Source organism: Monodelphis domestica, chromosome 2 (genome assembly GCF_027887165.1).
Source record: "Monodelphis domestica isolate mMonDom1 chromosome 2, mMonDom1.pri, whole genome shotgun sequence".
Lineage (NCBI taxonomy): Eukaryota > Metazoa > Chordata > Mammalia > Didelphimorphia > Didelphidae > Monodelphis > Monodelphis domestica.
In genome coordinates, this window is record NC_077228.1 from 169,830,286 (window position 1) to 169,856,436 (window position 26,151).

The 26,151-nt window shown below is 49.8% G+C and overlaps 1 protein-coding gene across 2 annotated transcripts in view; it reads left to right on the forward strand.

Moving 5' to 3' along the window:
• IQGAP3 (IQ motif containing GTPase activating protein 3) overlaps nucleotides 1-25,795 on the forward strand; it is a 55,517-nt gene extending 29,722 nt beyond the window's left edge. Inside the window, exons 19-39 of one of the 2 annotated variants that reach the window (XM_056816242.1) lie at nucleotides 1,048-1,218; nucleotides 4,202-4,285; nucleotides 4,505-4,576; nucleotides 4,682-4,751; nucleotides 5,737-5,945; nucleotides 7,398-7,550; nucleotides 7,797-7,960; nucleotides 8,954-9,178; nucleotides 10,099-10,239; nucleotides 15,543-15,627; nucleotides 15,888-16,120; nucleotides 16,740-16,872; nucleotides 16,952-17,054; nucleotides 18,353-18,479; nucleotides 19,379-19,466; nucleotides 20,804-21,016; nucleotides 21,536-21,702; nucleotides 22,056-22,157; nucleotides 22,705-22,813; nucleotides 23,628-23,757; nucleotides 24,132-25,795. In XM_056816242.1, the coding sequence (XP_056672220.1) occupies nucleotides 1,048-1,218; nucleotides 4,202-4,285; nucleotides 4,505-4,576; nucleotides 4,682-4,751; nucleotides 5,737-5,945; nucleotides 7,398-7,550; nucleotides 7,797-7,960; nucleotides 8,954-9,178; nucleotides 10,099-10,239; nucleotides 15,543-15,627; nucleotides 15,888-16,120; nucleotides 16,740-16,872; nucleotides 16,952-17,054; nucleotides 18,353-18,479; nucleotides 19,379-19,466; nucleotides 20,804-21,016; nucleotides 21,536-21,702; nucleotides 22,056-22,157; nucleotides 22,705-22,813; nucleotides 23,628-23,741 (2,763 nt within the window). In that variant the 3' untranslated portion in view covers nucleotides 23,742-23,757; nucleotides 24,132-25,795. Of the gene's footprint in view, nucleotides 1-1,047; nucleotides 1,219-4,201; nucleotides 4,286-4,504; nucleotides 4,577-4,681; nucleotides 4,752-5,736; nucleotides 5,946-7,397; nucleotides 7,551-7,796; nucleotides 7,961-8,953; nucleotides 9,179-10,098; nucleotides 10,240-15,542; nucleotides 15,628-15,887; nucleotides 16,121-16,739; nucleotides 16,873-16,951; nucleotides 17,055-18,352; nucleotides 18,480-19,378; nucleotides 19,467-20,803; nucleotides 21,017-21,535; nucleotides 21,703-22,055; nucleotides 22,158-22,704; nucleotides 22,814-23,627 lie in introns of both variants that reach the window. The other variant, XM_056816241.1, reaches the window with a different exon arrangement.
• Nucleotides 25,796-26,151: the final 356 nt, after the last annotated feature.

The window sequence follows — 26,151 nt, forward strand, 5'->3', positions numbered from 1 at the left end:
AGGGTCACACAGTTAGGAAATATATGAAGCCACATTTTAACTAAGGACCTCCTGTCTTCAAGTCTTGCTCTCTAACCACTGATCCACCTAGCTGCCCTTACTCTCCTGCCTATTCTTCTCTTCTCTTTGAAATCTGCTCTCCCAAATTCAATTGAGAGACTATGCCTCATTGTCTTCCTCTCTATCATCAGTTCTAAGATGGCATGATCATCTTCCCCTAAGGTTCCCACCATTTCCACTCCTAGGAACTTTTGTTCCTGTTTTTTGGTAAGGTTCATATCCAGGACAGAAGTTTCACTTATTGTTTGATCCCCTTTTGTGAGGACAGAATGGTCAGTAAGAGAAGTTTAAAAGTTATTAGTTTGTGGAAATATGTTTTTTATGACTTCACATGTATAATTTATCATATCTGGCCTTCTAAAAGTAGTCGAGAAGGGGATAGGCTAGGAAGGAGAGAATTTGGAACTCACAATTGTTTTTAAAAAATTTTAAATATAATTGAGAAATATTTTAAAAATAAGAAAAAATTAAGTTATTAGCTGCTCTTCCCTGGCAGAGAGAGCACTAATGGATGTCCAAATAACAAAAGTCTGTCATCACTATCACATCATGTGTCTATGTCAGACTTGTGATCTATTTCCCAGACCTCTCCTCTAGTTCAATTTTCAGCTCATCTTCTGGATGTTATCCCCTTTCAGAGCCATACTCTAATGGTAGCACCATCAGGCACTAGTTGAGTGACTTTGGGCAAGTCACTTCCCCTTAACCAGGCCTCAAGTTTCTTAATCTGTAAAATGAACTAGATAGTCTTAAATTCCATTCCAGCTCCATGAGTTCTTTACATAATGAAGAATATACTATAGGAGCATGAAGGAGGGAGATAGGCAGAGTGAATGATGAAAGCAATAAGTGGAAAATCTCAGCATGATGCTGAGATGGGAGCTGGAGAGAAAAACTTTCTTCCTCTATCCTCCTACCATGACCACCCCGACTACCTACCAGGTCAGAATAACCCACCCTCTCTCCCATACATTTTTTTCCCCACAGGCAGCAATCACATCAGTTACTGCTGCCCACGATCGACACCGTCTTTGGATATCCAATGTTGGCTTTGTCATCCAGCTCCAGGCCCGGATGCGGGGCTTCCTTGTTCGTCAGGAATTTGCCAAACATTCCCACTTCCTAAGGACCCAGCTCCCAGCTATTATCAAGATTCAGGTAGAGGGATCTTCAGGACCTTGGGTCGATGGGACATTCATTATCTCGTGCCATCTTCTGTACTGAGTGAAAGCTCAATTGTCTTTGGGTCCCCAAAGGGCTATTCCACAGAAAATGGAGATAGATCCTCTTTATCTGTCCCAAGGACAAAATGAAAGAAGATTGAAGAAGGGATTGAAAGTGAACAGTGACATTGTGGGGAGGGTGAAGTGAGAAAAGCGGAAGTAATTTCTTGAAAGATTCAGAAGTGTCTTTGGCCTCTTTCCTCATTTCCAAATGGGCTCGAGATTGCTCTCCCAAAAGCCTTTTTGACAAATATCTTTTTTTTTTTAATTTTTTTTTAAACCCTTACCTTCCTGCTTGGAGTCAATACTGTGTATTGGCTCCAAGGTAGAAGAGTGGTAAGGGCTAGGCAAGGTGGGTCAAGTGACTTGCCCAGGGTCACACAGCTGGGAAGTGTCTGAGGTCAGATTTGAACCTAGGATCTCCCATCTCTAGGTCTGGCTCTCAATCCACTGAGCCACCCAGCTGCCCCCGACAAATATCTTATTACTTTGGTAGGACCAATTTCACCAAATGTGCCACTCTTTCCTTAATCCTTTTATCTTCTATATGCTATATTCTCCCTGGGTCAAGCACTTCAGGGTTCACCTTTTATATTTGGAGAGAGACAGAGAGAAACAGAGACAGAGAGAGAGAGAAACAGAGACAGAGAGAGACCCAGAGAGAGAGATAAAGAGAGAGAGAGAGAAAGAAAGAAAGAGAGAGAGAGAGACAGAGAGAGAGAGACAGACAGAGAGACAGACAGACAGAGAGAGAGAGAGAGACAGAGAGAGAGAGACAGAGACAGAGAGAGAGAGACAGAGAGAGAGAGAGAGAGACAGAGACAGAGAGAGAGAGACAGACAGAGAGAGAGAGAGAGACAGACAGAGAGAGAGACAGAGAGAGAGAGACAGAGACAGAGAGAGAGAGACAGAGAGAGAGAGAGAGAGAGAGAGAGAGACAGAGACAGAGACAGAGAGAGAGAGACAGACAGAGAGAGAGAGAGAGACAGACAGAGAGAGAGACAGAGAGGCAGGCATATTTGGTATATATTATATATCTATCCATGGATAAACATTTTTTTAAAGTGCCTTCTATATACCAGGTACTGCACTACGCCCTGAGGATTCAAAAAGAGGCCAAAGATAATCCCTGCCCTCAAGGAATTTATAGTCTAACAAATCTGTGCAAACAAGCTAGGCACAGAATCCCTAGGAAGTGATTAGCAGAGGGGAAGCCACTGGAATTAAGGGGTTGAGGAAGGCTCATGTAGCAAGTGGGATTGTAGTTGGGGCTTGAAGGAAGCCAGGGAGGTCAGCAGTTGGAATGGGAAGGGAGAGTAGAGTGTTGCAGGCATGAGGAACAGCCAGAGACGGAGTATCTTGCCTGTGGAATAGCCAGGAGGCCAGCGTCACCGGCTCAAAGAGTATGTGTTAGAAGAAAAACAGTCGCTTGATCACACGGGTCGATGGGTACATGATTGGGCATGTAGGCTCTAAAGGATCACCCTAGTGCAAACATCAACAATGTGGAAATCGGTCTGGATCAATGACACACGTAAAACCCAGTGGAATTGCTCCTTGGCGACGGGGGGGGGGGGATGGGAGGAGAGAAAGAACCTGAGCCATGTAACCCTGGAAAAGTAGAGAGTGAGGGCATGTGTTGAGGAAGATGTACGAAGACTGGAAGGGCAGGAGGGTGCCAGGTTATGAAGGGCTTTGGATGCCAAACAGAGCATTTTGTATTTGCTCCTGGAGGCAATAGGGAGCCGTTGGAGACTGTCAAGTCAGGGAGTGGCATGATTGAACCTGTATTTTAGGAAAATCACTCTAGTGGAGAATGGATTGGGATGGCAGACTTGGGACACTGCAATTACCTGGGCATGAGATGATAGGCAGGGAATAATCTGGGCACGAGAGTCTCCACCAGAGTGGTGGCAGTGTCCGAGGAGAGAAGGGGATATATTTGAGAGGTGTTGCACAGGTAAAATCAATAGACCCTGGATGTGGGGGATGAGAGATGCCAGAGTCCAGGATGCCTTTTTTTTTTTAACCCTCACCTTTCCTCTTGGAATCAGTACTCTGTATTGGTTCTAAGGTAGGAGAGTGGTAAGGGCTGGGCAATGGGGGTCAAGTGACTTGCCCAGAGTCACACAGCTGGGAAGTGTCTGAGGCCAGATTTGAACCCAGGACCTCCCGTCTCTAGGCCTGGCTCTCCCTCCACGGAGCCACCCAGCTGCCTCCTCCAGGATGACTTCTAGGTGAGCCTGAGAGCCAGAGAGGAAGATGTTCCCCTCAATGGGGAAAGTAGGAGCTGGAGGGTTTGGGAGGAAAGATAATGAGCTCTGCTCTGGACATACTGAGTAAGGATGTCTACTGGACATGCGGGTGAAGATGCCTGATATGCCATCCCTCACATCTGTGTAGTTAAGGATGGCCATTTCTCTGTGTGTTTTACGATTGTGTCGTACGCACGAAGGGTGTTTGGGACAGGCTTGGCAGGGGGACGCGTCCATCTGCCGCCCTTTGTCCTGTGACTACCCATCCCCCTCCATCCTCGGCGTCACCCCCATCACCCCCCACAGGCCTGTGCTAATGTAGAACCACTGGAAGAAGTTGGGAAGCCGCGCACACCGGCGCTTGCCCTTCGTGCGGTCCAGCCTGAGCCGAGTTGTCAGCTGTACTGACAGCCCTCCGTGGCACGCTTCGGGTCCCCTTCAGAACTCCCCCCAGAGTGGCCTCTTGTGCCAAGCCTTGCGTGCTGCTGGAAGTCTTCTTTGGGCCCCGCCCCACCTCCTCCAAGAGCCTGGGCCAGCTAGCCAAAGCGCGCCGGGCCCACCCCGCCTCCCGGCTGCACTCCCTCCGATTGCATGGCTGCTCAGGCGTGGGGGGAGGAAGAGTGGAGACCCGCGCGGATATGTCTCTTCCCTCCCACTTTGCAGGCTCATTGGCGAGGCTACCGGCAAAGGAAAACCTACCTAGAACGGATGAGGTTCTTAAGGGCAAACGTGGCTTCTGTGACAAAGGTACGTGCGGTTGGACTCCTGGGGCTCTCTTTCTCCCCGCAAAGGGTCTGTCCAAAGAAACGTCTGTCTGTCTGTCCCGAACCCTTCCCTTCCGTCTCAGTGGCAGTGTGCTATGTTGGTTCTACGGCAAGGGCTGGGCAGGGGGTAAGAGACTGGCGGGCTCACGTAGCGAGCAACTCGGGGCCCAACTCCATGCAATGCTCTCCCTCCCTCCCGAAGATCCAGGCTTGGGTCCGGATGTGCATAGCTCGCAAAAGATATCGGGAAAGACGACGTTTTTTCCGGAAGAATGTAAGTATCGGCCTGCCATCTTCCTCGTACGTCATCCTTCAAGCCACGCAGCGAGGACGACGAGGGAAGGTGGTCATCTCTCTCTCTCTCTCTCTCCGCTAACAGATTCGTTCCATTGTGAAGATCCAGGCATTTTTCCGAGCCAGGCGAGCCCGGGATGACTACAGGATGTTGGGTTAGTTGGTTTGTACTTCAGGGGTCACTGAACTGCTGGGTGGCTTTAGACAAGTTGTTGAACCTCTCTGGGCCTGAGCCTCCCCCATTTTAAAGGGAGATCTCCAGACAAGGGGAGACACCGTCCCAATCTGATGGCGTGGATACCGGCTGCTCTCATCTCTCCCAGATGAATAGTCCAACTGTATAAAAGATTAATCGCTTCATCACAATACACCAATGAGCAGACTGGGTCTGTTGCCTCCGTGAGCTTGGGGGGCCATCGCCAGAAGGTGGCCAGGGCCCGGCGATGCTCTCCGAGCCTCTCGTTTTCTGAGGCCACAAGGAAGAGAGCGAGTGACGGGCCAGCCTCGCTGCGTCCCTGGAGTCCCCGTGACTTCACCCAGCTTCCGTGGCCTCCTCTATAAAATGCGGCGTTTGGATTCAGTGGCCTCGAAGGTTCCTTTAGCTCTAAGTCTATGACCCTCTGAGTAGCCCAGGCCAAGGAGTTGGAATTGGAGGGGGGGAAGGTCGCTGGAGGGAACTGGAGGTCTGGGGACAAGACACAGAAGGACCAGTTCCAAGGCAGAAGCGTAGAGCTGGGCAACGGGAGTTAAGTGACTTGCCCAGGGTCACACAACTAGGAAGTGGCGCAGATAGCCACAAGAATAGGAGTCCGTCGGGTGCTGGAGGAAAGGAGAAAGCAGGTAGATGATGGAGGATGAGGATCCCTATCTTCTCTCTTAGAATTGATTCTAAGGCAGAAGAGCGGCAAGGGCTAGGCAATGGGGGTCAAGTGACTTGCCCAGCCAAGGTGTCTGGGGCCTGATTTGAACCCAGGTCCCCCATCTCCAGGCCTGGCTCTTTATCCCCTAAACCACAAAGCTGTCCCGGATTCCATCTCCACCAAAGGGCAAAAAGAAATGAGGCAGCCCGAGAGATGGGGGCTGGTGAGGCCACGGAGGAGGGTTCTGGCCCTCATCCCCCTCCCCCTCGTCTCCCTCCAGTCCGAGATCGACACCCCCCTCTCGCTGTGGTGCGGCGATTCGCCCACCTCCTGGACCAGAGGCAGCAGGACTTCTGGGAAGAGGCTGAGCTGCTGAGGCTCCAGGAAGACGTGGTCAGGAAAATCCGGTCCAACCAGCAGCTGGAGCAAGACCTCAACCTCATGGACATCAAGATCGGCCTGCTGGTGAAGAACCGAATCACACTGCAGGTGACCCACCAGTGCCCGCAAAGGTCATCTCGTTCCGGCCTTAGGGCAGTCGGGACCCTGAGGCCAGCCCAGGCTCACACCCAGGAAGCCTGTGAGGCCAGATGGCCTCATGATCTGTTATGCCCCTCGCTCCTGCCCCAGCATCTCTAGGAGAGCCTGGAGCCCTGGACGTAGGTCAGGAAAAAGTGGGCCTTCCCTGGCCTCCCGGGCATCCCCACCCTCCTCCGGAGCCTGGCTAGTTTCTTTCTTCCCAATTCCTCACCCCAGGGGGAAGCTCCTTCTGCAACAAGAATGCCCTTCTGCTACTTTCTTCCCTTCTGTCCTTAGGGGGAATCCCTCCCCCCTCTCATTGCCTCCTGAGGCAGCAATCTGGGTTTTCTCTTCTGCACCAGCCCCCAGATAGCCAGGGAGTGACCCTGAGAGAAGCCGATCCTCAGCCCGCTCCGCACCCTCTCCTCTGAATGGCTCAGGAGATAGAGTGCCGGGCCTGGAATTAGGGAGACGAGCTCAAATCTGACCTGGGATATGGAATGTGTGACCCTGGGCAAGTCACTGCACCTCTCAATTTCCTCAACTATATAAAAATAGCACCTACCTCCCAGGGTTGTGATGAGGACCAAATGAGATACTAATTGTAAAGCCTTGAGCATGGTGTCTGGTACACAGTAGGAATTGTATAGAATTTGACTATTATTATTAAATGAAATAATAATAATAATTATAAAGCATATAGCACAGGACCTGGCACATAGCAGGAACTATATATAAAGATTATCTACTATTATTATTATTATATGAAATAATGATAGCAAAGCATTTAGCATAGCGCCTGGCACATAGTAGGAGGTATATAAATGTTAGCTACTATTATTAAATGGGATAATCATTGAAAATCATTTAAAGTGTTATGTAAATGCTAATTTTTAAAAAAGTTTTTCCTAATGACATGTAAAACCAATTTCCAACATTTTAAAAAGAATGTTGAGTCTTAAGTTCTCTTTCCCTCCCTCCCCTGCTTTCCACCTCAGCTGATGGCAAGCAATTTGGTATGGATTTTTAGTTATTATTCTTAAATGATGTGTAGATAAAATTCTCTCCCCAAAGCCCTTCTTACCCAGCATCCATGTGCACGCAAAGGGGATGCTGGGTAAGATGGGCTTTGGAGAGAGAATTCTATCTACACAATGAGATAATCATTGTACTTAGCACGGTGCCTGGCAATGTTACCTACTATCATTATTATTAAATTGGATAATAATTGTAAAGCACTTAGCACAGGGCCTGCACATAGTAGGAGCTGATATAAATACGAGTTGTGGTTACTGCCTCTTCCCACTCTCCCTCCCCACTCCTTAGAGTGCAGCTCTAGGCTGCTAAGAGATGAGGCTCTGCCCCAGTGCCAGACCATATGTTCTGGGCTGGATCTTGAGGTTTCCCCCTCCTCACCCCCAGGAAGTTGTTTTGCACAGCAAGAAGCTGACCAAGAAGAACAAGGAGCATCTGTCAGACATGATGGCACTAGACAGGCAGAAAGGATTAAAGTCACTGAGCAAAGAGAAACGGCAGAAGTTAGAGGCCTACCAACACCTCTTCTACCTGCTCCAGGTGAGTAGAGGACTCTGGAAGGAGAAAGAAGCCCTGCCCTTCTCTTCCTCAGCGCCCTGAGCCCTCCCTTCCTCCATAGGAGGCCCCTTGCCTCTAACCAGGAGCCCCAGGCCCTCTCTCCTGACGTCTGCCGTGACCTGAGGTCATCGCCGCTGTCCCCCGTCCTCTATAAGCGGCTGCCCTTTACAGGCTCCTCTGTAGCCTTGTGGCTACTGTTAAAGCCATTCTGGTTGCTCTCCCCCACAGACCCAGCCCATCTACCTGGCCAAGCTGATCTTCCAGATGCCACAGAACAAGACCACAAAGTTTATGGAGTCAGTCATTTTCACCCTGTACAATTATGCCTCCAATCGCCGAGAAGCCTACCTCCTTCTCCAGCTCTTTAAGACGGCCCTCCAGGAGGAAATCAAGTAGGTGTGACAGGCAGGTGGGCATGGGATGAAAACACCAAGAATAACTTAAGACTGAAAGCCTTGTTCATTTTTTTAGCTCTTACCTTCTGTCTTAGAATACTGTGTCTTGGTTCCAAGGCAGAAGAGTGGGTAAGAGCTAGGCAACGGGGGTCAAGTGACTTGTCCAGGGTCACATAGCTGGGAAGGGTCTGAGACCTCTCTCCGGGCCTGGCTCTCACTCCGCTGAGCCATCCAGTTGCCCTTCTGGAAGTCTTAAATATCCAAAATGATCTTTTCTTTTTTTCATTTAATTCCTACTTTCTGTCTTAGAATTGATTCTAAGTATAGGTTCTAAGGCAAAAGAGCCGTGAGGGCTAGGCACCCGGGGGTAAGTGATCTGCCCAGGATCACGTAGCTAGGAAGCGTCTGAGGCCGCATTTGAAAGCAGGCCTGGGGCTCTGTCCACTGTGATACCCGGCTGCCCCTGGAATGACCATTTCTTGAGGTGTAAGAGAGGAGAACTGGGCCTGGGTGACTCCTTCCTTGTCTTCTTTTCCTGGGTCGAGGACGGAGTGGCCGCAGGATTTTGTGATGTCCTTTTGTCGAGGACAAGACACCACACCATATTTGAACACATTAGCAAGAAGGATGTAGACGTGACAGAAAGACTTCCCCATAGCATTAGAAACGCTAGAGCAAGACCCTACGGGCCTCCTTAGAGGCAAGGGTTAAAACGGATGATAGGATTTAGAGCGGGAAGGAATCTTAGTGGTCCTCTAGCCCAACCTCCCCCATTTTATAGATGTGGGAAATGACTTGCCCAAGGTCACACCAAGTAGGGTATAGCCGAGACCTAATTGCCCGTACCACTGCCCCATAGTGATGTGATGGTATCCCCCCGGAAACTGTTCAGTGGTCAGTTCATGGCACCACATTCCTGGGCAGTCCAGTGGCGAGCGTTGGGCCGTGCGAAGTTTGGAAAGTAGGAAGGACTGTCTCCTTCTATCCTAGATCGAAGGTTGAGCAGCCCCAGGATATGGTGACGGGCAGCCCGACGGTGATCAAGCTGGTGGTGAGCTTCTACCGCAACGGCCGAGGACAGAGCGCCCTGCGGGAGATCCTGGGCGGGGTGATCCAGGGCGTCCTGGAGGACAGGACGCTCAGCGTCTATACGGATCCCATTCATCTCTATAAGACATGGATCAACCAGACGGAGGCCCAGACTGGCCAGCGGAGGTGAGGAGGCCGGACGGATCGCCTTTCATCCCCTTGATCCTAGGCTGCCCAGCTGGAAGCCCTTGAAAGGTGGCCAGCGAATGACGGTGCTGCTGGATGCAAACTCATGGAAAATGAGGGGGTGGGGCCAGGAGGAAAGGTAGAAATGAGAGGGCCCCTTTTCCCTGATTTTCATGGGCTTGATGCCACGAGGCCGGGTGCAAATGCGCTCCCTGGCTAAGTCAGTGCACACAAGTGACGTGTCAGGACGGCTGGGTGGGAGTATAGATGATGGTGTGCAGCTCTTTGCAACCTAGTAGGCAAATGTAGCCAAATGGGCGGTGCCCCCTCCAACATGGCGGCCTGATGGAATTGGGCTTTTAATAGGAAGCACTAGGTAAACAAATGTGCGGGTGCGTGGGGCGGACAGAGGTGGAGCTCAGCGAGGGAAGCAAGGCAGCCTTATTGGGGTGGCTGGCTCAACAAGGCCATGTATCAGGCAAAGATATTTCTCAGCCAGGAGGGGAGGGGCATCTCTTCTGCCCAGTCCATGTCCTCCAGAGCAGACGCAGGAGCTGCCCACCCTTGCCATAAAGACATTTTCCTTTCAGCCTCCATGTCCAGACCTGCCCATTTTACCTGCTTTCTTTCCTTGTCCTTCCTGGGACTCATTCTCCAGATCCATAGGTTCTCCCCTTCCCCTTCTCTTTCTCCCCAAAGTCCTTCCCCCATTAGAATCTCTCTTGCTTCTCCCGAGCCTCTTTTCTTTAGTGTCGCTGGAGGCCAGGCTATCACCCTGGCCAGGCTCTGACAGTGCTGGCTCGCCATGCAGATGTGTTTGGGGCTGAGGTTTCCTTGGTATTGGTGGCCCAGGCAGCAGTGTCATTTTAGACCAAGGGGGCAGCTCAAAGAATCAACCCCTTGACTTCCTCTGTCCACAGCCACCTCCCCTACGATGTTACCCCTGAGCAGGCCCTGAGCCATCCCGAGGTCCAGAGACGGATGGACATCTCCGTACGGAGCCTTCTTACTGTGACGGAGAAGTTTCTTACAGCGATCCTCTCATCTGTGGACCAGATCCCGTATGTAGGCCCCTAAGCCAGGCAGAGCATTGAATTGCTGAAAACATCAGATTTGGGGTCAAAGATCAGCATAAAGGGGGGCAACTTGGAAGAGAAGAGCTGGGGATGCCACCCTGGAAGGATTCCTGGATGAGGAAATATTTCAGTACATTGGGGGGAGGGTGGGTTTGGGTAGCTGAAGAGGGCTAATTTGGGCCAGCAGAGCTTTGGTAAGGATAGAAGATTTCCAGGATGAGGCAGCAGTGGGCAGGCGTGCCTTAAAGGTCCTTCCTGGAGAGCCATTCCTGGCATACCTTGTGGTTTTGGTTATTGTACTTAAAAAGAAAAAAAAAAGGCAAATGGAGCCAGAGAAGGATTGGAGAAAAGCATTTAAATTTAATGGCGGCAGTAGGGGAAGTTGGGTGGCAGGGACTCTTCAGCTTGGAAAGACACAGGTTTAGAGGTGATGATAGTAACAATAGTAGCCAGGTTTCTAAAGTGCTTTAAGGTTACAAAGCCCTTTCCTCACAACCACCCTGGGAGGTAGCTAGTATAAGTATTATTATCCCCATTTTACAGCCGAGGAAATTGAGGCCAAGAGAGCTGAAGTGAATGTCTCCCAGCTGGTAAGTGGCAGAGCTGGGTCTTGAACCTAGGTCTTCCTAATTCCCCATCCAGTCCACTTTCTTCTACACTGTGGTATCTTTCCAGTTTCCTAAAATTATGGCATGTTATGGGCAAGGGCTCACTGCATTCATCCATCCATCTGTCCATCTATCCATTCATCCAGTGTATTTATTATTTATTAAGCACTGTGCCTGGCCCTGTGTGTGTTGGGTGGAGGCTATCGGTGATGAGCCAAACAGAATCCCTGCCCTTGAGGAGGTTCTAGTTTATTTGGGAAACTAAAATATCCATGTTAAGGAGACTAAACCTTGGGATAGAAGACAAGGACCCTCCTCTTCAAGTCTGGGGGAGACAAGAAGTACGCATTGCTTGGTACACTTAGACAATCTCTATCCCCAGACATGGGGTAACCTGAAAATGGGCTCAGGAAGGATCCATGGAAAGAAGTTCATGAACAAACTCAAAATGAGTTATTACAGGCAATTTATTATCGTGGAGGAGCAGCTAGGTGTCCCATGTGTAGAGTGCTGCGCCTGCACTCAGGAGTAACTGAGTGCAAAGCTGGCCTCAGATACTTACTAGTTGGGTGACCCTGGGCAAGTCACTTAAACCTGAGTGCCTTAGTTTGCTCATCTGCAAAATAAGCTAGAGAAGGAAATGACTAATAACTCCAGTGTCTCTGCCAAGAAAACCCCAAATGGGGTCGGTCACCAAGAGTTCGACACAACTGAAGGGAGGTATAAGGACTTCAGGAGTTATGTATGGCTCTGCTCTCAATGATGGAGAAAAGGGTCAGAAAAATCTTTGCATATCTTTTCCTTGCTGGTTTGTTCTTTGTCCTTCCTTGATAGTCATAGCTAGCTGGGTGACTCAATGGATAGATTACTGGGACCATGAGTTGGGAAGGCCCAAGTTCAAATCCAGCCTCAGACATTTAGTCAGCTGTGTGACCCTGGGCAAGTCACTTCACCTTTTTCTTGTCAGCCTTGGGTTTTTTGTTTTTGTTTTTTTGCTGTTTTTTTTATTTATTCATTCATTAATTTACTTGCTTGTTTGTTTGTTCGTTCAGTGATACTGTCTGGAATTTCCAAGATATGCTATCCTAGAAATTTCTAATCTTGAAATTTTCTTCTTTTATTTATTTATTTAATTAATTTAGAATTTTTTTCCATGGTTACATGATTCATGTTCTTTGTCCCCCTCCACTCCCCATAGCCAAGGAGCAATTCCACTTGGTTTTAAATGTGTCATTGATCAAGACCTATTTTCATATTATTTATATTTGCACTAGGGTGATCGTTTAGAGTCTATATCCCCATTTACCCATGTGATCAAGTGATGGTTTTTCTTCTGCGTTTCTGCTCCCACAGTTCTTTCTCTGGATGTGAGAAAGCTGCATCCCTTCTCATAAGTCCCTCAGAAATGTCCTGGATCATTGCATTGCTGCTAGTAGAGAAGTTCGTTACATTCGATTGTGCCACAGTGTATCCGTCTCTGTGTACATTGTTCTCCTGGTTCTGCTCCTCTCACTCTGTATCACTTCCTGGAGATCTTTCCAGTTCACGTGGAATCCCTCCAGTTCATTATTCCTTTGAGCACAATAGCATTCCATTACCAATATACTCCACAATTTGTTCAGCCATTCCCCAACTGAAGGTCATCCCCTCATTTTCCAATTTTTTGCCACCACAAAGAGGGCAGCTATGAATATTCTTGTACAAATCTTTTTCCTTATTATGTCTTTGGCACACAAACCCAGCAGTGCTATGGCTGGATCAAAAGTGTCTGCCTTGGTTTTATCAAGCATAAAATGGAGATCTTAATAGCACCTACTTCCCAGGGTAGTTATGCGGATCAAATGAGATATTTGTAAAGCTCCTATCACAGTGCCAGGCAGATGGAAGGTGCTTTATAAATGCTAGCTATTATTACTATTAGTATTCCATTTTCATTCTTTAACTCTCACCTTCTGTCTTAAAATCAATGCTAAATATGGGTTCCAAGGCAGAAGAGTGGTATGGAATTGGGGTTAAGTGACTTGCCCAGGGTCACACAACTAGGAAGTGTCTGAGGTCAGATTTGAGTCCAGGACCTTCCATCTCTGGACCTGGCTCTCCATCCACTGAGCCATCCAGCTGCTCCCATTTTCATTCTTAAATACCTTTAATATAATCTGGCTAGCTGGGCTCTTGCCAAGTACCCTGTAAACATGTTCTTCCCACTACTTTTCACTATTTTACAAGAGATACTGTTTATAATCTTATAGCAAGAAAGCTTATATTCTAAACCATTGTGTCTCTCTTCATTTGCAAAGGATGTCAAGTGTTTGCTGGCTAAGGTGGATTTTAGGCTATTTCAATTTCTGTGGTAGCCAAATCCATGCTGATATTTCTTTTATCTATGTGGAAGTTGTTTTAATTTCCTTACCTACCCATCTTCTCATTTTAATTTGGTTTTGATTTTGGTCTTCACTCAAATCAGTTAGTGATCTAAATGTACACAGACAACTAATGTGGAAATGACACATCTGTAACCAGTTATTTCTTGCCTGTTGGACTATTACCAGTTTCATTTTGGTGATTTTTTTTTAATCCTTCTACCTTAGAATCAATACTGTGTATTGGTTCCAAGGCAGAAGAGCGGTAAGGGCTAGGCAATGGGGGTCAAGTGACTTGCCCAGGGTCACACAGCTGGGACTTGTCTGAGGTCAGAGTTGAACCCAGAACCTCCCATTTCTAGGCCTGACTCTCAATCCTCTCAGTCACCCCACTGTCCCCTTTGGGATTTTTTTATTCAGTGTTCACAGTGTCCAGTGCCTCCCAACACTGTTCTTGAAGAAGTCCCACTGTGTGTTGGTGTGAGGCTTCTGGGCAGCCTCTAAGCCCGTGTTCTCTCTTCGTTCTTACTTCCAAATCAAGTTTTCCATTCCAATATTTTTCTTTGTCATTATCCACTCGGCCCATCTTTGACTTGAGGTCAGTCCATGAGCTTTAAAGTCCAGTGCTGATTCGATCTAGAATGTCTAATTAAATGCTTCAGAGAATGTCCCTACCTCCATTTCCTCTCTCTGCAAGTAAGTGTTGCTATACAAGTTGCAATAACTTTTGTGATCTTTTTTTCTTTTAACTCTTACCTACTGTCTTAGAATCAATACTAAGTATCATCTGCAAGGCAGAGAGGCCAGATTTGAACCCAGACATGATGCCCTTTTTTTTCCAGCTCTTATTATGAACACTATACGATGAGATTGCCAAGTTTCCAGTGAAATGCAGTTTTCTTGTTGCCTTTGGACAATTTAAAACCAAGTCCATCAGCTCTTCCCTTTGTTGTGAGCCAGCCTTTCATTAAGCTACGACTTCCTTTTATTCTATAATTTCACTTATAGTCATGTCAATATTTATATGTTAACATCAATAGCATGTCAAGATTGACATTATAGAATCACAGGGTTGGGGTGTGGCTGTCTAACCCAGACCATGCCCAAATGGAATCCCAAGTAGAGCATCCCACAAATGCTTATCCAGAGTAATTCAGTTCTTCTAGACAAGGACCTCCCATTGAGTAGCAACAGCTACTAAGTTAATGTTTGGGGACGGGCTAAAAGCTGTGGTTGTGGCTTCCCCTGCTTCCCTCTCTATCATTCTGAGGCAGTGCCAGTAGGAGAGATGGGGGGGGGGGGGGAGCACAGATAGGACTGAGGTGGTGCAGAGGATACAGCCCTGGCCTTTGAAACGGGAAGACTCATCTTCACGCGTTCAAATCTGACTTCAGACACTTACTAGTTGTGTGACCCTGGGCAAGTCACTGAACTCTTTTTGCCTTGGTTTCCTCGTATGTACAATGAGCTGGAGGCAGAAATGACAAACCCCTCTGTCAGGTGGCACCCAGTCGTTAGTGACGATTTATAAGATAGAGACAATGGATGTAGAGGAGCCCTCAGTGGCTCATCTCAGACAGAATCTTCTCTAGGATAACAAATCACAGGTAAATGTGTATAAGTCCAGATTCTCAGGGCAATGTTTGCTTCGGTGAATTGGTCCGGAACAGCCAGTTACTTGCCGAGTACTCCCGGGAGGGGTGGAGAGAAGGGCTTTGGGGGGCGAGGAGTGATTCTGGCCAGACCACGGCTTTGGGGCCCGCTCTCACCACGGGGGGCTCCCCGGGCCGGCATCTCTGCCAAGAAAACTCCAGACGGGGTCTTGACTGAACACCGACAGACTGACGTCTTTCTACCCTGCTTTCAGGATCGTAGGGCCTCCCCGTGAGGAGGCCTCTGCGGGGGAGATGCCCCCTAGGAGAGAGTGTGGGTGAAATGCTCAGCAACTAAAAATTAGGAGGGCAGGAAAGCCTGAGTTCAAATCCAGCCTCAGCTACGTGACCCTGTTTGCTTCCGTTTCCTCATCTGTAAACTTGGGATGCTAAGAGCACCTACCTCCCAGGGTTGTCGTGAGGGTTAAATAAGAAAATCATTGTTGAGGGCTTGGCCCGGGGCCGGCAGGTGGCCGCACTACTTGTTAGCGAGGGCCATCCGAGCATCATTAGAGGAGCCCTTCGTAAGCCTGAAGCTTAGCATCCAAACGCTGGGCTTCCGCGGGTAGGGGCTGCTGAGGATGTGCAGGAGCGCCTACGGGAGGTGGGCCTGGCCCAGGCTTGGCAGGGCCAGTGGGCGATCCGTGGCGGCCGTTGTGCTGTTGCAGGTACGGGATGCGTTACGTTGCAAAGGTCCTGAAGACTTCCCTGGCCGAGAAGTTTCCCAGAGCCACGGAAGGTGAGATCTGTAAGGTGAGTGCCTGCGACGGCTGGGTCGCCCCATCCGTGTGCACACCGGAGGGCCCAGAGACCTCCCCGGAAGAGAAAGGAAGAAAGGCAAAGACGGGGCGCAGCGGAGCTCCGAGGACGGAGAATGAGGCCTTGAGGCTAAAAGAAAGGGGTCTCTAAGGCTGAGATGTGGGGCGAGGCCCTGGCCTGGACCCTGAAGGCCCCCAGGGCTCTGACATTGCCTGGGGGCCAGACTGTGATGTCTCCTACGTCTGCACCCTCAGGTGGTGGGGAACCTCCTTTATTACCGATTCCTGAACCCAGCCGTGGTGGCCCCCGACGCCTTCGACATCGTGGCCTTGGCCGCAGGAGGGGCCCTGAGCTCCTCCCAGCGCCACATCTTGGGTGCCGTGGCGCAGCTCCTCCAGCATGCTGCAGCCGGCAAGCCCTTCTCGGGGGAGAATGGGCACCTTCGGGTCCTGAACGCCTACGTGGAGGAGACACACCTCAAGTTCAGGTCTGTGGGTCCCACGTACACACCCCATCATCAGCCCCTGCGGGCATCTTCTCTTCCCTTTGTTAGCCCATCCAGGATCCTTTAGGGAGAATTCTGGTGGAAAGAATATTCCTTGGGAAGCAGTCCTTTGAGGTTGTGTGACCTTGAAAAACTCGCCTGGGGCAGCTAGGTAGCACAGTGGATAGGGGGCCAGACCCTGAGTCAGGAGGGCCTGGGTTCCAATCTAACCTCAGACACTTCCTATGACCCTGGGCAAAACAATGCCTTTCTTAAGGTGATGAGTCCATTTTACAGAGTGGAAAGCTGAGGCTAAAAGAATTAAATAATTTGCCCAAGGCCGCAGCGTGTGGCAGGTGTTTGTGTTGGGATTTGAACCCAAATCTCTTGACACCTGATGCTGCCTTCTCTTTAATCAAATTAGTTCGTTTTTGAGGTCACTCTCGAGAATGAAAGAGGGAACCTGGGGGCCCTGGCCGGCTGCGATGATAAGCCTACCCTTGGAACTCACTGCAAGCCTGAGGGCTGGCAGGCAGGCGTAGCTGACCATGCCTCGCGGAGCCCCGAGGCTGGAGAGCTCTCCTGTTCCCACACTTCACCCTTCCCTCCCTCTCCGGGGCAGGAAGTTCATCTGCAAAGCGTGCCGGGTCCCCGAGCCTGAGGAGCGCTTCGCCATGGATGAGTACTCAGACATGGTGGCTCTGGCCAAGCCTGTGGTCTACATCACCGTGGGAGAGCTCGTGAACACTCACAAGGTGACGAGGGGGCAGGGAGCGGGCCTGGGTCTGGGGGAGTCGGGGCCCAGCTCGACCTCTCCTCTCTCTTCCTTCTTAGCTCTTACTGGAGCATCAAGACTCAATTGCACCAGATCACCGGGACCCCCTGCATGAGCTCTTGGAGGATCTCGGGGAGCTGCCTACAGTCCCGGCCCTGATAGGTGACTCTCAGCCCTCCGCCTGGGAGGGAAGGGCAAAGGGGAACCGAGTGACTGCTCTGGCCGAGCACCTTTTGTAAATACTATCCCATTCGATTCACCCCACCACCACAGGGCTCAAAAACTCCTAACACAGGGTGAGAGCCCGTGACTTGTTCTAGGCCCCAATGGTCTGAGTCAGGATCTGAACCCAGGTCCCCTGAGTCTAGGTGCTATTCTTTATTGTAAAGAAAGGCGCCTGACCTCAGTATAAAGTCCTGGGTGTCACAGGTTGTAACACAAGCAAAGAACGGCCAGGACCAATCGGGTGAGAAAGGGGGGCCTGGCTGGGAGCCAGAAATCTCAGGTTCTAGTCTTCATGCTGGATAACCCTGGTGGGTCACTAAACGCCACTGAGCCTATTCTCTTCATCTATCCAATGAGGAGAGTCATACTTTCACTCCCCAAGTCACAGGGTTGGAATAAGCACCAAATGAGAACATCTATCTAAAAGTATATTGGGTTAGTTTTTTTTTTTAATGATAAAATGTTTTAACCTTATCTTCCATCTTAGAATCGATACTAAATATGGGTTTGAGCAGTAAGGGTTGGGCAATTGGGGTTCATGTCTTGCCTGGGGTCACAAAGCAAGGCACATCTGAGGTCAAATTTGAACTCAGGACAAATCAGTGATCCCTTTGTTTTCTCAGCTATAAAGCAAGAATCAGAAAGTTCACATTATTTGCCTACCTTATAAGAGATATTCAAAACAAACTCTTTTGTGAGCCTTAGATCACCAGGGATGGTAGTTAGTCTGTTACTTAAGATTGATTAAGATTTAATTATTAATTAATGTTAATTATTAAGATGGTTATCCCCATCCCAGGAAGAGGAAAGACGCATGGACGTGGACAGATCAAAGGCAGAATGAGAGTGGAGATCAGTTCTACAAATAGAGCCTGACACCTTATTTATCCTTCCCATAGTTATACTATTTCAGAGGGAAACCGACAAGATGCCACACAGAGCAACACATATTTTCTTTCTCACTTTTTGTTTTTCTCTCTGTCTCTGTCTCTCTCTCTCTCCCCCTGTCTGTCTGTCTGTCTCTCCCTCTCTGTCTGTCTGTCTGTCCCTCTGTCTCTCTCTCTCCCCCTGTCTGTCTGTCTGTCTCTTTCTCTCTCTAACAATGGGAAACCCCAGAGGAAGCAGACTTCCAGGAGCTAGGGGAAAGGAGGAGGCTAAGCAGCTGAAAGGAAATCCAAGAGCTCTCTGTGTGCCTATCACCGTGCCTCTGACTCCTCACCCTGTCCCATTTCCAGGACAGAATTTGGCTTCAGATGGGAACCTGGACATGAGCCAGCTAGAAGTCTCCTTGACGCTCACCAGCAAATTTGAGGGACTTGAAGCTGACCCTGAAGACACTAACACCAGGAGCCTCTTGCTGAGGTGAGCAGCCCCCAGGTCCTCTCCCCCCTCAGACAGGCGACACTCATCTGGCTGTCTTGCCCTTGAAGTTTTGCCTCAAACCTAATTGGTTTCCCCCATGCTTCAATTTCTGCTGCTGTTGGTATAAGTGCCTTCGTGTTCTCTTTCAATCTAGAAACTAAAGGGTAGAGCCCCCTCCCCCTCTATTGTTCTGTAGTTGGCACTGGCGCTGAGGGATATTATTTTAATTGGTTAGGGTCGTGGTGAAGAATAAGCTGAATGACTTCTCTCTCATCTTACTATAAAGATTGGGCTCATTGTATAGGAAAACTTGTAAACAGAGCAGTCCGAAGATGGCTTAGGCTGACTGCCTCAAGAAGCAAGGCATTCTGGGGGCAGCTAGGGCGGCTCAGTGGATTGAGAGATGGGCAAATCTGGCCTCATCCTAGCTGTGTGACCCTGGGCAAGTCACTTAACCCCCATTGCCTAGCCCTTCCCACTCCTCTGTCTTGGAACCCATACACAGTGTTGATTCTCAGATGGAAGGTATGGGTTTGGGAGGGAGGGAAGGTAGTGAGTTTCCCATGACTGGAGGTATTAAAATGGGAGTCGGGATGTTCACTGGTCATGACTATTGTGAAGAGGTGCCTATTTCGGTCTGGAACAGACTTTGATGGCTATAAGGGTTCCCCATGATTGGTTCTGCCTTAGGAGTCTCTTAGACTATGTGAAGAGATTGGACTGTGGAGAGGTTTTGTTTTGTTTTTTTAATTTTCAGCTCCACAGATTCACCTCTTTGCCCAGCCATCCCAATGACTCCCATCCTCCACCAAACACCACTGAGGCAGGGTGATGGCTTCCCCGTCCCTCCTTCCCTCCTGTCCCCCCTCGCCTCAGGAGATCCATCTCTCTCTCTGCAGGACCAAGCAGATGTTGGTCGATATCATCCAGTTCCAGGCAGGAGATTCCCTTCAGGACATCCTGTCTTTTCTACCATCAGGAGAACAGGTGAGGTCAATCGGTCCTCCGCCTCTCCTGGTTACCCAGAGTCTAGAGCTCCCCCTTAGAGTGAATATCAGTGAAAGGGCAACCCCAGGGGCAGTTCTCCTCATCTCTGATGGGTAGTTCCATCATACCCCTCCAGGAAACAGAAACAGATGCTGCTGGTCCTGGATGAGCAGGAGGAAAGAGAAGAAGGGATGAGGGGAAGCCTAGGAAGGAGGAGCGGCTAGATGGCTCAGCCGACAGAGTTCTGGGCCTGGAGTCAGGATGACATTCAAATCACTTTTCTAGTTATACAACCCTGGACAAGTCACTTAACCCTGTTGGCCTCAGTTTCCTCGTCTGTAAAATGGAAAAGGCAAAGGCACACTACTCCGGTGTCTTCACCTAAAAAACCCCATGAACAGTATAGGCATGCTGTAGTCCAGGTCATGAATAGACAGGCACAACAGAACAGTAATGACAAAAGGGAGGGGAGGATTATGGGACAAGAGGAGCAAAGTCCAGGGGTGGAGACGGGCAGCCTACATGGAGGGAACCGGAAGAGAAGGGGGCATGGAGAGCAGTGACAGGGGAGGAATGAGGCGCAGGGTGAGGTGGCTAGGACAGAAACAAAACCAGGGGCTTCCTGGGGATAAGGAAAAGATGACAGGCGAGGAAGAGGGTCCACTGAGCCTGTACTGAGAGGCAGGACCTAACAAGGTTAGACCTTTCAGATCTAACAGAAATATCTCGTGCTCTACATTCAGGCCTGTTCTGCCACACTTTGGGTATGTACACCTGTTGGGACCTCGCATTCGCTCAGGAGAAGTTCCTTTCTGAGTCCTTCAATCCCTTGTACCATCTTGGTTGTGTTTCTCCCTAATGTACTGACGTGGGGGATGTTCAGTTATTTTCAGTCATGTGGGACTCTCTGTAATTCCCATTTGGGGTTTTTTGGCAAAGATATTGGTTTGCCATTTCTTCTCCAGCTCATTTTACAGATGAAGAAACTGAGGCCAACAGGGTTAAGTGACTTGCTCAAGGTCACACAGCTAGTCAATGGCTGAGGCCCGATCTGATCTCAGGACAGTGAAATCTTCTTGACTCTAAGTCTAACACTATCCACGGTGCCACCTACATGTGAGGGAAAGGAAACCCCAGACAGTTTAAACCACATTTCCAAAGATCTGCAGCAAAGGAGGACAGTCCCACAATCGAAGTTGGCTCTTAGACTTTCTACCTTCTCTTCTGTGCAGTCAAGATATCTCCCCCAGCGCTCTCTTCTTCCTCACCTGTGGGCTACCCTGGCAGGCAGGGAGGTGGAGATGACGTGGGAGTCTTGTGCCTCTTCTTCCCTGCAGGAAGCTGCCCATCACATACTGATGTCCAGACGCCAAGCCTTTGAGGCCCAGACCCCAGAGCCGCTGAAGCGGCGTCGATCCCTGACTGCCCAGTCCCTTCTATCAATCAGGGAAAAGCAGCGGAGGGTCCTGAAGAACCTGCGTCACCTTGAGAGTCTGGGCCTCGTGACTTCTGCTGACGGCTACCAGGGGCTGGTGGATGAGATGGCCCAGGTAACCAGCCGGATCCCGGCCCGGCACCGAAAGCCAAGAACATCGTTGTGCCCCGCTCTTCGGGGGAGGTGGAGGCCCCAACGCCGGTCTTCTCAGAGGGAGACGCTTAAACGTCTTAAGGACAGGAGCTGTACGGGTCTCCCTTCCCTCCCAGGGCGATGGAGACCTCAAAACAGCCCTCTCTGAGGGAGCAGAGCGGGCGATCGGAATCATTCTTCTCTTCCTGTCCCAGGATGCCCTTGAAACTTCTCTCCTTATTCCTTTACTCCACAAATAATTAGCGCTGTATAGAGCCCTGGGGTAGGCCACGGGGAGATACCACGTTTAGGCCCTTCCCTCTCCTAGGAGAATGGTGCAGAACCCTGGGCGGCCGTCACGTGCCACCGTGCATAAGATCGTTAGGCTGCTGCTAGGCCTACTAGGGAAGACTGTAACCCCTGGGTCCCCTCAGAATTCCCCATGGAGAGTGGATATGGCTAGAGGATGGACTAGTCCTGAAGCCTCTCCCCTTCTCTCCAGGATATCCGAAACCAGCGCCGTCACCGGCAGAGAAGAAAGGCAGAGCTGGTGAAGCTTCGGGCCACCTTCCAGGGCTTGCAGGCCAAGACAGCCTTCTACGAGGAGCAAGGCGACTATTATAACCAATACATCCGCACCTGTCTGGACAGCCTGGCCCACAGCAACAAGTAAGGCCTAGATCCCAGCACGGCACCTCCTTTTCTGCTCTCCTCCTTCAGGAATGATCTGAGGAGGGTCGGTCTTCCAGGCCAACCTCTCGTGCATCTTTCTCCATGGCAACGAGTAACTTAAAAGCAACTATTTAAAAAAAACTTCTACACCCTTATTTCATCTTTGGAAAACCCCTAAGATGAAGTGGAGCCACAAATAAAGCGGGTGCTTTTTTAACCTGGGCCAGTGAGGAGTTCTTCTGATAGTCATGCTTCCATCCCTCCTACTATAGTAACAGAAAGTCCCTTTTCCCAGGAAGACATTTGAGTGGATTCTCTGGAGTCTTTTTTTTTTTTTTATTCTAAAACAGGAGCGACAGAAAGGGGAAGAAGCAGCCATCTCTCCATTACACTGCTGCCCAGCTCTGGGAAAAGGGGGTCTTGGTGGAAATCGAGGACTTACCAGTCACTCAGTGAGTCGATCCTCCAGGGGGACATGGGGGGGGGGATTTCCAGCTGAGCCAATCCATAACTTTCCCGTGCCTTTGGGGAGCTCCAGGGACAGAAGACAAGGGCAGAATATCCAGCTAGACTTTAGGACTAGGGCATGGGGAATAATTTCTTAAAGTCACATGAGGAGCTGCCCCAGACTGCTCAGAGCTGGAAAGAAAGGGGAGGAGGAGGATGGGCTCAGAGGTGGGCCTGGAGGAAGACGGGGGCATGGTTGCCTGATCAGAGTGCAGAACAGAAACAAATCCAGGGGCCCTGAGTGGTTGGGGAGGGGGGGTAGGGGGAGTTCTGGGCCCAAGCTGAGGAACTGGGGCTAAATGCTTACGTTTGGGACCTTCTTTTAATGGGAGGGAGGCAAGAGGGGGAGCTAGGGATCCGAGTCATTTTTATCATAGCCCTTGCTCCTCCATTGAGAAGGGCAGGACTGGAACATTCTCCCTCTGCAAATGCGGGGATCAGTCTCTGGAGGGACAAAGTCGATCCCCCCCTTTTGGATCCTATTTCTGACAGTTTTCGCAATGTAATCTTTGACATCATTCCTGGGGAAGAGGCAGGAAAGTTTGAGGTGAAGGCCAAGTTCATGGGTGTGGACATGGAAAGATTTCAGGTTCACTATCAGGTAAGGGGGACTGGTCTGGTCAGCAGTGGCTTCTCCCCAGCCCCCTCCAGGAAGGAGCACGGGAGACTTCCTCAGGCTGGTGGGGTGGGCAGATAGGAGGGGATGGCAAATGCAAAGCCTGAGAAATGGGGGGGAGGGCAAGAATCCTCTCCTATGGGGGGGGGGGGCCCTGGCCAGCAATGGAATGTGGATTTTAATGGACTTTTTCCCTATTCTCACTCATTCCTTCACCCATATCCTGATTCATGGCAAAGTCTGCAGAAAGAGAGGCCCAACTCTGTGCAGCCCCTCCAGGAGCCTGTTGTCAGAGAGCAGCAGCTCACACAGATGGAGAAAGCACTTTCCCCACATCCCCCGAGGATACGTAGCCTCTAAGACCGCAGTTATTAAGCACCTACTATGTGCCAGGCACTTGGCAAAGTGCTTCCCATATACAAAGAAAGGCCCAAGTCCCTGCCCTGGAAGCTCACACTCTAATGCGGGGAACAATAAGCAAAACAAACATGGGCAATTCAAGACATCTATTGGGATAAAAAGGGAGGTTTCTCAGGAAACAGGCCAGAAGTGAAGTGATCTATCCTACCCCCAGGGAGAGCTGGAAGGGAGGAAAAGGAGGAAGGAAGCTGGCCTGTATACAGGGCTTTATGGTTTGCAAAGTAGTTTGTCTGTTGCTTAGCAACAACTGCGTTGAAGGGGTTAGAGGCATTATCATGCCCATTTTTCAGATGAGGAAACTGAGGTTCAAAGAGACAGGGACTCCACCAGGGACCCAAGGTCTCCTTGAGGGCTCCAGCAGTCTTCTCCCCTCCCCCAGGACCTCCTCCAGCTCCAGTACGAAGGTGTGGCCGTCATGAAACTCTTCAACAAAGCCAAAGTCAACGTCAACCTCCTCATCTTTCTTCTCAATAAGAAGTTGTACCTGAAATGATGGGTTGGAATGAGAGGCATGAAACATCCCTTTACCCCATCCCAGAATTTTTTAACACCCTTATATTCTGTCTTGGAACCTATACCAAGTATTGACTCCAAGGCAGAACAGTGGGAAGAGCTAGGCAGTGGGGGTTAAGTGACTTGCCCAGGGACACACAGCTGGGAAGCACCTGGGGCCCGATTTGAACCCGGGACTTCTGTACTCCAGGCCTGGCTCTAGCCACTACGCTGCCAAATTGCCCCCACACACCCATTCCAGATGTTTTAAGGGAAAAAACGCAGCCTGTGCCTACTAAGATGCCAAAGGGCAGGGACCCCGATGCCAGCCTCTGGGGCGTTGGTACGAGCTTTCTCCTCCATGGTTCCCTCCTTTGCTCCTGAATCACAGAATCTCCTGAAGCTGGCAGAAGATGCTGGTCCTCCAACCCAGGCCGCGCAGGCGCACAGGCACCCGGCCACGCCCTCTCGCTCCCGACTCCAGCTTTTGCCCAAAGAACCCCCACCCCGCTGGGGCAGCTTACTACCTCCCAAGTCCGCAAGTTGTCCTGGCCAAATCCCGACTGCCTTCAGCCGCTCTCCAGCCACTAATCCTCCCGCCCCTCAGGCCTGCGCTGCCCCATCCTAGGCACTGTCCTGCCTGAGTGGAAGAGGGACCCCTGGGCAGAGAACAGCAGGAGTGCTGAACCTCCTAGGACAGGGCGCCTCTGCTGGCCGGAGCCGGACCTACAGGAGGGGGAGGCCGGGCTGGGGATTGTCCACCTTGGCCCTTAGGGGCTGACTCTTCCTGCGTCGTGTATTCAGACTCAGTGCGGGGTGGTAGTAAAGTGATTGCACCTGCTGCTCTCTAGTGGCAGACTTTGGTATTACAAGCACCGTTCTTGGCCCTGGCTCCTGGACTTTCTGATCCCCTGAGGCTTAATAGGGCATAGGGGTAGAGATTTGGAGCCAGGCAGGACCTTAGAGGTCGCCTCACTGACCCCCTCACGTTACAGATGAAGAAACTGAGGCCCACAGACTTAGAGTGACAGAGTGACTTGTGAGGGACCTTTAGTAAGTGGCAGAGCCCTGATCTGACCCCAGGGGATAGATCCAAGCAGCCCAAAGCTGCTCTCAGTTTCCCAGGAAGGCTCTCCTGCTATTGGAATCCTTGTTGCCCTTCTTTTCTAAACTATTTTTCACAAAAGCCTAATCAATGAATATTCATGGCGACTGTTGGAGGACTAGATGAATTGAGAGTCAGGTGGAGGAGGTCCTGGGTTCAAATTTGGCCTCGGACTCTTCTTAGCTGTATGACTTTGGGCAAGTCACTTAACCACCATCACTTAGCCCTCAGTGCTCTTCTGCCTTAGTACCCAATATTTAGTATTGATTCTACAACAGAAGGTAAAGAGATTGGGGGGGGGGGGGTTAAGCACCCACTATGTTCCAGGTACTGCTCTGGGGATTTAAAAAAAAATGCAAAGAAAGGCCCTGCCCTCAAATCTCTTACCATCTAATGGGCTGAAAAAGGAGAGGTAGCCTACTACTTGGTACCAGTGATGGGTCTTTCTCTCCATTATGGTAAATAAAACTTACCCTATTTTAACCTCTAATTTCATTCCTCCCTCAACCCAACCTTGTTAAAAATTATTTTATTCTTGCATCAATTAGAGTATTTATTTCCTCACTACCATTACTCAGAGTGACCATATTCTTAGCCACAGTATTCATTGTCTTCCATGTATTTGAGCTCACTTAACTCGCGGGCCAAAAGGGTTCTTTTAGTCAAAAATTGCTTCATGTCCATACCAATAGAAAATTCTTCCCTTTATATTTAAAATCACCTGTTAGGGCCCATAGGGCTCTCTCTTTTTTTATATTTAAATGTTTTCTATTCAGTTCAATGTGGCTTACATGGTTCTCCCTTTCTTCTGTCCCAGATGCTCGATTTTTATTCTGTTCTCTGATTTATCCATGTGGCCTCTCCAGGTCTGTTGGTCTGTCACTGTATTTCTTCCTGTCCTGTTATATATTGTCTGGTTTGGTTTTGAATAAAATCTGTTGTTATAACCACATCTGCTGTTGACTTTTTAATCCCTACCCTTCCCCCTTCAGGGTCACTCATCTTCCACCCTTGAGCCAGCCTGTATCTAGCCTCCAAAGCATCTCTCCTCTTCCCAGATGCCCAGGAATAAGGCTCTCCCCACTCACCCTTCACTCTGATGGGTTAGAAAGTCCTTCCTTCCACCTACCTTCCATCCTCCCACTCTACTGAGGAGCCCTTTTCAGCCAATTCAAGGGCCGAGACATGGAATTGACTCTTCTCCATTGGAACAGAGAGAAAGAAGAGATGGTACAGTTTCAATTTTGTTTTATCAACAGCTGGACTGATAAAAGCCCAAAGAAGGCATCCAAGTTGTCTACACATT